Source organism: Ascaphus truei, chromosome 3 (assembly GCF_040206685.1).
Source record: "Ascaphus truei isolate aAscTru1 chromosome 3, aAscTru1.hap1, whole genome shotgun sequence".
NCBI lineage: Eukaryota > Metazoa > Chordata > Amphibia > Anura > Ascaphidae > Ascaphus > Ascaphus truei.
In genome coordinates, this window is record NC_134485.1 from 270,363,641 (window position 1) to 270,375,385 (window position 11,745).

Genomic DNA, 11,745 nt, shown 5'->3' on the forward strand with positions numbered 1-11,745 from the left:
TTTTTTAACTACACGAGGAAATGAAAAATATACTTCTTTTTCATTTGCTGTTGTTGATTAACGTTAAATGTATTGATACATGTTTATCGTATTTAACGAAATCAAGAAAAAATGTCGACTAATGAATAAAAACACACAAAGGGAATCTCCTTTCTCTGAATGAAGCACATGGAAGTATATGAGTCAAATAAAACAATTACTATACTAGATTTGTAGACTACAATAGTAATTATAGGTTTATTTGAACAATGTCATATATGTGATCATCTATGTAGAAGAATAGCGATAGATAGATAGATAGATAGATAGATAGATAGATAGATAGATAGATAGATAGATAGATAGATAGATAGATAGATATTCACACATGAATTGCACTGTAAATAAAAGCGTTAAAGGCGGCCTGAAATTACTTTGAAAGACAAGTATAATCATATTTCATTCTATTAAGCATATCATTTAGAGCGAGGTTATATTTAATATAGTATTTAGATAAACTGCTATAAATAAGTATTGAATTACAGGACACGACTGAATTTAGGGGCATGCCAGCTAAAAACACCCCCAGGCTGGTCTTCAGAACCATTTTAACTGCTAAGCAATGCGTAAAGCTATTAAAATAGATTTGCTATAGATTTCTGGACATAGAATTGCCTCGGGTAAACAGATAGGGTACAAGCAGTCTACTGTTCCTTTTATTGCTGTCTCTTGCAATTACATAATAATATGTTTACAATAAACTTGAGGCCGAGATTGAGACGTGTGTGTCACATTCTACATTCAGAATATGTTCTAATTAAAATGTTACATATAAACGGAAAACATGTGTGCATCTCAGAATAAAGAAACACGGTAAGCTTTCATTGCAGAAACACGGTACTGTTTGTGATATCTGATATATAATATTTCCATTTAATATATATATATAATATTAGTTATTTTTTTTAGTTGATGTTTTGAAATCTATTTATTTATAACGTGTTTCTTTGGTTTTTTTTTTTATAGGAGAGAAACCTTTTAAATGCGAGTTTGATGGCTGCGATAGGAAGTTTGCCAACAGCAGTGACAGAAAAAAGCACTCCCATGTCCACACCAGTGACAAGCCTTACTACTGTAAAGTCAGAGGTTGTGATAAGTCCTACACACACCCCAGCTCTTTAAGGAAGCACATGAAGATACACTGCAAGTCTCCTCCAGGTTCTCCTACTACAGGTAGCAGTGGGTACCCTCCTGCAGATACTCCTCTAGATGATCCTCTATCCCCTACTCAGGACCCAGTTAGGGGACGGTCTTCTAATCTGTCCTCTCAGGTCACCAACCTCAATGAGTGGTACGTCTGCCAGGCCAGTGGAGCGCCAAACCACCTCCACACACCTTCCAGTAATGCAGACTCTTCCGAATCTGAAGAAGATGAAGATGGTTACAGAAACACTGAAAGAACTGTACACTAGACAAGCGTCACCGCATGGAGACGGCCTCAGCGGTGATGACCCAAGACAAGTGGATGGGGGCGGAAAGGAACAACTTGCATTTTCTGTAGAACGCAATATTTATTCTCCCATAAACCCCATGTGTTCACACACACACACACACACTTGAAAATGTTACTATGCTTCACGAGCCTCTTAACAAAATGCCATTCTGGGCAAATCCGTTGTTTCTAGGTACAGGGATAGATGCCAAGGGAGCTAGATGAAAATAAACAGCTCAACGTTTACTGCCAATGCAATGTCATTCTCTTTCTGAGCAAGGACGAATGTTCAATCTGGATTCTGTACAAATTGACAATGCTCTGTCTATTTCCTGATGTGCCTCTTAACACACATTGGACATCGTTCTGGAGGCTTCTCTTCAGCCTGATTAGGCCACAGTTCTGTAATGGCGCCTTGATTGTAAACCACCAGCAAGCTGAATTGGAACAAAACATGGACTAATAATGTACATTTTAACTCTTTACCTGCCCTTCTTTAACAGTCGAAGTGTTTCACATTTTTTGTGTAGTCTCAAATTCCTCTGCCTTTTGCTATCCACGAATATGATAATAAAAGACTCAGGCTTCCCTTTACATTCCGTTTTATACAAATGAAAAATGACCATTGAAAACACGTGGGGACATTGTTTTTATACAGACAAACTCAATTGATGTCTTTTTCATTTTCATAAGTTATTTATATTGAGAAGAGATACTGCATCTTTGCTGCATTTTTGTTTAACATAACCTATTGTTGGATCTGATCTGGTGTACATTAAATGTAATAATCAACATCAGATCTAAAACTTCAAATTAACACGTCTTAGCAGGCTTTCTGAAGTCTAAAGCAAATCACATCAAGAGCATTTTTCACTTATGGAGATGGTATATTTCTAATAATTTCATGAAGTACCTTAACAGTATTTTCACTTTGTGTAAAATATAATTACAACTAAAAAGAAAATGAGTTGAGAAATTCTGTGTCAAATGATACTTTGAAATCGTGTATTGCAAAAAAGTGGGTAACGTGGATAATTTAAAAAAAATCGGAGTAAGATACTGTATAAGATTGCACATTAAAAAAAAAGTGTAGCACGTGTCATTTCAATATGTGGGGATATATTCCATTGCTAAATACAATTTAGTTTAGATCTTATTACAGCTGTTCAATACTTAGCGTAACTGTCTTCGAAGCAAGTTTACAAGCGGAAAGAATAACCGAATACATTTTACAACATAGAAATAGTTCCAATGTGAAATATTACATATTAGTATAACTTGGAAATAATGCCCAGAAGGCATTATTGAAATGCATAGGATCTTTAAAAATTAAGAGTGGAAATCATATCGCACAATATTTAAGACATCGCAACACTGAAAATATTCTTTTTTTTTTGTCAATATATATTGGCATCACAATCAACAGGGTAAGAAAACATGTCTTCATGTTCATCTCATAGGAAATAACCATTCTCTTAGTTATTAATCCCCCAGATGCTAGATCTTTAGTGGCTAAAATATTAGAAAGTAATATTTTCTGTAAAGTTTTTGTTTTTTTTAATCTGGCCACAGTGCTTATTAAGGAATTGCTTAGTGTATGATCGGAATATGACAAAATATAATAATTGAAAATAAAAACACCTAGGGAACATTATATTTGACAGAATTTCTCAGGTAGCTCAACACAGTGTGTTTCAAACCACTAAATTCTGGCTTCATAGCCTGAGTTGTAGCTTCATTTTGAGCAACTCTTTCGGCTGTAACAAATGTAAATATATCACAACATGTTTGATTGGATACATGAAGCAAAACAGATGCAAGGGCACTGCTTATAAAAATGTTTATTCCCTAAACACTGTTATTACAATGGGCTATAACTCTTACCATAGCCATTTGCTGTCAGCTCCATATATCTCAGCCTATAATGTTATTCTATTGTCTACATTATACAATCATGCTAAAGACTACTAATTTACCCTCAGAGACCCAGAAGACATAAACTGGTAGACTCCACTTCCCCAGGGTTTATAGAATTGTGTTTTGTATGCTGTGATCGATTGTTCTAGCCTTGTCAATGTTCATAAAGTGTATGTGAATGCTATGATTTTGTAAAAGTTGAATTAATTTATTTTCGAACTCGATGACTTTTCTGGAAGAGTACAGATACACCAAAGACTTATATTATTAATTTCGGTGAAATATTGGTGTTTGATTCTGTGTTTTTTAAGAAAAGAAATTGGGATCAAAACAAAATATATTAAATATATAAATATATATATTTTGCAGTTTACTTGAATCAGTGTAATGTGAAAGAAACTCTTCCTGCATGTGTCTTGTGCAGTTTGATGATGATTTCCTAAATGGTGTATAGTTATATACTCAGTAGTGCAGTGCATGGTACTGTCACTTTGGAAACTTTGAACGTTGTCCTTGTATATTGTTCAGTGGGTACAAAAATATTTTTTTTTCTCTAAAATGAGACAAACAATTGAAATAACAACTAAAGTATTCAAACGGCTTTAAAAAAGCCAATTCGATATGTTTACTATTCATTTTTAAAATACCGTTCAAATAAACAAATGAATTAAAGACACGACGTGTTGTATTTCTCGGGTGATTCGTATATTGTAGATATAAAAAATATGAATAATGTGATCTATGGGGGGCAAAGTACAACATGAAGGTAAATAGTCTATCTCATCTTACTGTTAGCATATAATAATTACACATCCAATTGTGAATTCCCATTGACAGTCGAGATGGGTTCCCCCCAAACTTTCTACAAATGAGATAGGTAATTTTAAATAAACATTGTAACTTAATATTTAAATAAAATAAACAGGTAAAAGAGTAAATTATGCAATCTCCACTAGCAAAGATCAACAGCAAACGATGCATTTTCTGTCACAACTGCTATTAATCTTACTGCAGAATTTCCCCTAAGATCTATACCACACGTTGTTTTGCTATAAGTTGTAAAAAAAAAAAAAATCAAGGTTGCTATTAGATTAGAAAGAAAACACAATAAATTAATCAAAAACTACAATGAATCTGAAACAGCACATAACCATGTAGGAATATAGGGAAAGCAAGCGACGCTCGAGTTTGAAACTAATTGACAACAGATGCAATGCAACGTTAGACTGAATCTAAACTAAATATTTGCAAATCCATGTCAGTATTATTTAATATTTGCTCAGCTAATATACCAGAGAGTTTCATTTATCGTAGTACTTAACGCTGTTTTAAAGTGAGTGCTCAAAATGTCAATACCAGTTTCATCAAAAGGTTAGTGTTTTCCTAACTCACTTGTGTTGGATGGGGTAAAGGTGAATTAGGTTGCAAAAGAGTGGTTTCAAGCAGATTGTCTGCAACCAACATAAGAAGCGAAAAAGCACTTATAAATGAAGGCTCTAATCAATGGGAAAACTTATAGCTCTCTAATGAAGTTTCCTGTGAAAGGGAGGGCAGCACAAAGCCACCCAGACATGAATCATTCATGGGAAATATAAAAGATAAAAGATATGTGACAATGAGCAGACTCTTGTATAGAGTGTATAAAACAAGTTTCCCCTTCTTACTTTCTGCTTTAAGACGCACAATCTCACACTCCTAGTGTTCTCTGTCCAGCCTATAGAGGTAAAACTGACCAGTGCACGTCCTGCTCCACTTCAAAGTAATTTAGTCCAGAACGGAAGGCTTGGCGCTTGGACAATCTTCATGGTGTGTTAAGATTTCTATGGCAATTGGCAAGCAAGACGTTCCCATCTGAATATGTCTCAAAGAAAGCCACTTATTGACACTAAGTTGGCCATCATCAAAGACTTCATCTCTTGCGGGCAAAACGTGTTCCTAACACAATTTAAATGATCTCCCTGTGTATTGGTAATGGATATGCATTTCAAAACAGGACACATCATTTCTTATCCATTTTCTTTTTAAACGAATCACACCGGATTAGAGTATCTGAGTTTCTAATGCACACTTAACACGCACCCACATATATCACTCAAACATAATTGTTCTGGGTTTGAGCCTCATTTACACCGTTAAATAAGCATTGCAACAACAAAACAACTGCAGAAAAAAAAGGGAATGCATTCACTAACACCAATGCACTATAGCAGCCTTATATATCACCTATCTGCATGTTCGTCTACTCCTGCACATGCGCACGCCTGCTAACCCAGCCAAAAAAAAATACCATGCACAAGCCATGCACACAATTCACAAGCACTTACACCCACAACGCAAGTGTGTAATCAGGCAGGGAGAAGTTCAAAGGCAGGTTCTTTGAAATTCAAAGTACTGCTTTTATAGGACATCAACATGGAGCGGTAGGATTGCTATGGCAATGAGCTGAGCAAAAGCAAGCTGCATTCAAACTAGTCCGCCTCGATTCGAGACACTCTATTAAGATACAGTTGCCTTGACCTTTCGTTTCATGCCATGTTAGTTCAGTCAATTTTCACTTCATCAGAACCTCTCATATTTTTGGCCTCAGTCCCATCCCATTTGGACCCTGACTTCCTCCACCCAACTCCCCCCTCCCCCTTACCCCCACCCCCACCCCCACCCCCATCCCCTTTTCTTCTTTTTAGGGAAGCTCGAGGTCTTGTATCCCATTCCACCTAAGCACTCTCTTATTTGCAAAGCGATTGTCCTCTGTTTATTTAATACAAGTACTGAGTGAATGGTGAAAAATAAACACCATGAAAAATAACCAAACAGATGAATCCACCAAGTGAAAAATCCCCAGACTTAATAAAAAAAAAAAAAAAAAAAAAAGTGCGAGGCAGTCACCGTTGAATGAGAAATCTTTTGAAGTGGAACTTATTATAGGAGGAATAGTTTTGGGTTGCCTTAACGACGCCACTGAATTGAAATCTCTCTCCCTTTGTCAGCGATTTGTTCTCCTTTGCTGGGATGGCCGTAGAAATTACTTACATGGGCTGCCTTAACATGCAGCCTGCAAATCAGTAACTTCCCAGCTCAGACTTGCAGACGCCTCTGTCTTAAGGACAAAAAAGAAGTCAGGGGGAAACGCATCGAGCTTTACTCAGCTCCTTATTTCTTGTTGTGAGCTGGTGTGTTGGACCAATGCATCCTTTAATGGGAGAGCATTGTCACCAGCTTCTAACCTCTACTTCTGAGGTTTCTGCTTGACCACTGCATCCCTTGCAGAAGGGGCATTTTCACCCAGTGTGTAAGCCCATTGTATAAGTTTAAGGATGGTATCATTACATGCTCTGTACAAAGAGATCGTGCTTTCTCAGTTATTTACTTCTTGCTATTGAAGGGATATCGTTTCATGTTGGAGAAAATGCAGTCGTGCGTTTGTCATTACGCGTAACTGTAACTTGAGTGCAATTACGCTTAGTATTGTTCATTTGCTGTAACGCAGAGGATGTATACCAGAATTCATAAAAACAAAAACATGTTTAGTTTCTCAATTCTCTGAATGGTTTAATATTGATATAATTTTCATAAATTTAGGTTGTTTACATTTAGGTTATTAATTTTGCTCTAAGTTTACGAATAAATTATTGCATAGAAACAGCTTGTATACTCCATTGTATATTCCTTTTCTATACGGTGTTATAATGCGTATTGATACTACGTTTCTGTCATCATTGTGTAAGTTTTAGGGTGTACCTCTGGATCCTCCTTGAGGGAACATTGTACTTGGTTTCTTGCCTCTATTGGGCATCTAACTACACTATAAGTGTTGGATCTGCTTTAGAAGATATAATTAGCATGCATCTGTGGCATAATGTTAGCTGCTGTGTTGTGTCATGCTGTCCCATGAAGAATGGGAATAATTGTTCAGCTTCTTTTGTTAAGTGCTTTTATGAACTCAGTCGTGGCATCACTGGAAAAGATAATGTCACTTACAGTATTTCTTGCTATATGTGCTATAACAGCCCATCCATTGTAACAGTATAGCTGTAACTCGGGCTTAGATTATCTTTTTTTTTTACCATACCTTTCTGCCAGGTGATCAAGATCCCCCACTTGTTTACAAATATATGTTGTTACGGTTGATTTTTTTTTAACATTGGGATATGTGTCATGCTATATTCTAGTAACAGCTCCAAATAAAAAGGTTCCCAAGTAAAATGGCAGCAGCCTCACTCTCAGCCTGGCATCTCCGGAGAAAGGGGAATGGTTCATAGCACAATGTGCTTCTTGTGTTACACTGTCACAGGGATTGCGTTGTTTGCTTTGGAGGCTGCGCTTGTTATAGTTCTCTGAAAGTGCTGGTGTTAAACAAAAGTTATAAGTCATCCCCAACAACAAACATTTTGATTTTCTTTGCCTGAAGGGCTTTCCCTGGCTATGAGCACCGTGAAAAAAATAATGTACTTGCTGAGAAAGGGACACCAGTAGTAGCATTACAAGCACAGTGCATTAAATATTGAAAGACACGAGATAAAAGGGAGCTTGTTGCAGAGCACTCAACCTCAAAGTCTTTCTTCAACTTTGTCTTCAGAGCTTGTTGAACTGTTGGGGATTGTGGTAATTAAGTCTGCCTGTGATTGCACTAGCCCCAACCTTTGTCTAAACCCAAGACTCTTGTCAATAGCATTTTCAACCCAAAGACTTCTTGCCATGTTCGTTCTGTGTTGCATTACTTAAGATGATGATCCACCCCAATTGGCATCTAAATCAAATATGCTACTTTACTTTGAATAGGATGTGGTAGGTGTCCATTTAATGATTGTGGGCTCCACTGATATTGTATTTAATGGCTTCATTTCATTTATAGCTGCATATACAATATAGAAAATGAGTCCTTCTCCCATGTATTTGATTTGCTATTGATGTCATCACGTACCTTATCTGCATTAATACATTAACACTAGCAATACAAAAATGGTGTCAACATCGCGGAACAAAAAATAAAATAAAACACCATATTTCAGCTTGCTTTGTAATGGCAGGTTTGAGGCATACACTCAATATGTTGGAAAGAATAATGTGTTTAGCACCTTGCAGACCGTGATGCTACACAAGAAAACAATATGATGATTGCGGCTGTTGCTATTTAAGAAAAGGTAGTAGGCCATCAAGCTGAAAAACTCCCGTTTTGTGTTTTTATTTTGACTCCAATTCCTACAATAGTACAACTCGTGAGATCTCTGATCTGACCTTTCTCGCAGAAAGAGTACAGTTTTCCTGCAGCATTGGCGGAAATGAACACTTTCTAGCAAATAGGGTTACCGACAGATATGTCAAACGAATAGTGGTAAAGGATAGTAGATAAAAGAGTAATGCTAATTAAATCCCCTCCTGGAACATGGTTTGTGTGCTAAGCAAATACGGACAGCTCCTGTCAAAACGCAAAGCTAGTTTTTTTCCTCCCTCTATGGCTATCGTTTTCACACCAACAAAGGATATATATATATTGATTCAAGCCACCAGAGCCCTTGTGCAGACAACGACCGATCTCTATTTCACATGGGCACTTTCTTTCTGTCACGCACCCCGCTCTGTTCTTGTAGTTAAATCACTGCTTTCCTCTTACCATACAACCCCTCGTATGTTTGCATACAAGGGAATACTTCAGATGGACATGCACTTAAAAGCACATACAGGAGATAAAAAAATAATGTAAAATTATTCTCCTGGTTCTAAAATAACTGTATGCCATCTTACACATGCACGTATTCACACACACACACACACACACACACACACACACACACACACACACACACACACACACACACACACACACACACACACTCACACACTCACACACTCACACACTCACACACTCACACACTCACACACTCACACACTCACACACTCACACACACACACACACACACACACACACACACCCGCGCGTGTCTGTCTCTAAAATTCCCTTATTATGTAGAAATATATATATATATATATATATATATATATATATATATTATTATATATATTATTATATATTATTATATATGATCACATTTGCAGGAACAATCAAATACAGCAATGTTATCATAGATTGTCTTTATCTAAAATAAAGAAATACAAAACATGATATGCCTTCTAACTAAGTCGCTTGCAAAAGTGTCATTCTTTTATTTATTTTTTCGTTCCTGAGAAGCTCACCCTTTAAAGTGTCCTTTGAACAATAAAATAGAAATGGGCACACACTCTAATTCCAGGCACCTTGCCAAAATCTCCTAAGCACCCTACCTAACATACTAGCTTAACTTTCTTGAATAAGTGGGGAAAAATACAGTCGACTTGAAGTAGTAGAAAGAAGTTCCTGTGCTCAACTTGCCTCTAATTATAGCCTGAGGATTTTCTGTGGAGAGAGACGCCCAGGTCAGAGCAATAAGGCTGCGGGTTTGAGTGAGTACAGATCGACTTGTGAGTAACAAGAACATAGAATTGCCCGCGGTGAAGATCCTATTGAGGGGAAATATACACAGAGAGAGAGAGATGCTAGGGGTGTAAGACAGAGCAAGGGGGAAAGCAGACCATGGATCAACAAGAATGGGGATAGGGAAGGGGTGCATATCTAGGTTCCTCTAAAGGACACTGAGTAGTAGAGCAATTACAAGCTACAGTTATTCAAGATGTGTCCCCTTGATTACTTATTCTTCTTATCTGACTGCTGGGCATGTTTTTCCTTTGTCCACTTAATAGTCTTCTTACTTCCACACTCTCACTCTCACTCTCTCTCCCACCCTCTCTCTCTCGCTCGCCCACCTCTCTCTCCCACCCTCTCTCTCGCTCTCCCACTCTCTCTCTCTCGCTCTACCCCCCCCTCTCTCTCTCTAACAAACATATGTATTCCTTCAAAGATCCACATTTGTAAAAAAAAAATTAAAAAATAGAAAAAGACATTTCAATAATAAAAGGTGGTTTGTAAGAGGTTTTGCTAAAATGAGTGCAAGTGCCATTCCGTCATTGAACCTCACTTTAAATCTGTGAGACTGTGCTATGTGTTACCCTGATAATAGCCATACCCTCTTCTAACTCACTAACCCTGCTTCATGGCCTCATATTTCTCCTTGTCTTCTCTCTGCGCCTCTCACACCCTCTACCTCTCACCATCCCTTCCTGTAGCTCATCTCTTCTCCCTCTCGCTGATTTCCATGCCCTGCCTCAGCACATTCATGCATCTCCTCTAGGCACACGCTGTATCAGCCCCAGAAATATGTATGCCTCTGCTGCATGCTGTCCTCCCTAATGAGGAACTGCTTCAATAGTCCGACTTAAAAGTTTGGCCAGAGATTTCCTTTCCTTAGCAGAATAAGTCAGAGCCGAACAGCTGTGACTTCACCTATTAGCCCTGATGTCTTTCCGAAGACTTTGCTGGAGTTAAATATTCCACAATGGGCTCTCTGGGGCGTCTCTACCCTGACCTATACTCGGTTTTAATAGTTTCATAGGAACTTCATTAAATCAATTACTAAGTGAGCACATCATAATTTATTTGTAATTAGCACTGAAGAGCTTGATTTTTGCAACAGACCACAGAACAGTTCCCAGCGGGGTTGGCCATGCACTAAAAGCACTTTTGTGTGCAGTGTGTTTACTGGATGTATTATTCCACCTTAGCAATAAAAGTGTTGCGGTGCACTTATAATCATATAGCTGCACTACATACAAGGGAAGGTCATACATTGATGCTTAGACTTTAGGTGAATTTCTCCCATCAAGTATGGTGAGCAATGTGCTGTTTCCTGACCAGGATTGAAGGGGTTAAGATTAATCATGCGTTGGGACAATGCCAATTATCAGGGTAATTATGGAGTAAAGAAAAGAGGGAGAAAAATCATACAGAGAAGGGGATCCCAACTTGGAACAAAAGAGTCAGATTGTGGATGAATACACACATAGGGGCATCTACATGCAGTCACTGGAAAGCATAGCAACCATAGTATTATAGGCTGAGCATCCATATATTGCATGATCCATGCACAGTTTCCATTTTTACATCTCGAAATCCTTAGCATGGTTATTGCAACTATACTGTAGTCTAATACTGGACATGATGCATATAAACCATTTGTTTAAGGGTGTATGATGTTGAAGCTCTATGTGATCCTATTAACAAGTGCCTTTTGGGTTCCTGGACCCCAGCTATGTTTATTCGATGTAGTATGTGCAAATCGTTGTTAAAATGCAAAACGTATTTTAATAGTACTGGTGGCTGTCCCTTTTTTGAATGCCAATGGTTTCACGTTCTTAAAATATATTGGTTTAAGCATCCCAATATTATGTGTATGTCCCTATTTGTGGGGCATCCATCTTCTCATTCA

At 37.6% G+C, this 11,745-nt stretch overlaps 1 protein-coding gene across 1 annotated transcript in view; it reads left to right on the forward strand.

The window, feature by feature from the left end:
- The window catches only part of ZIC5 (Zic family zinc finger 5), a 6,908-nt gene extending 2,863 nt beyond the window's left edge, over window positions 1–4,045 (forward strand). Inside the window, exon 2 of the mRNA XM_075590776.1 lies at window positions 1,006–4,045. Within this exon, the coding sequence (XP_075446891.1) occupies window positions 1,006–1,451 (446 nt within the window). The 3' untranslated portion in view covers window positions 1,452–4,045. The remainder of the gene's footprint in view (window positions 1–1,005) is intronic.
- The last annotated feature ends 7,700 nt before the right edge of the window (window positions 4,046–11,745 follow it).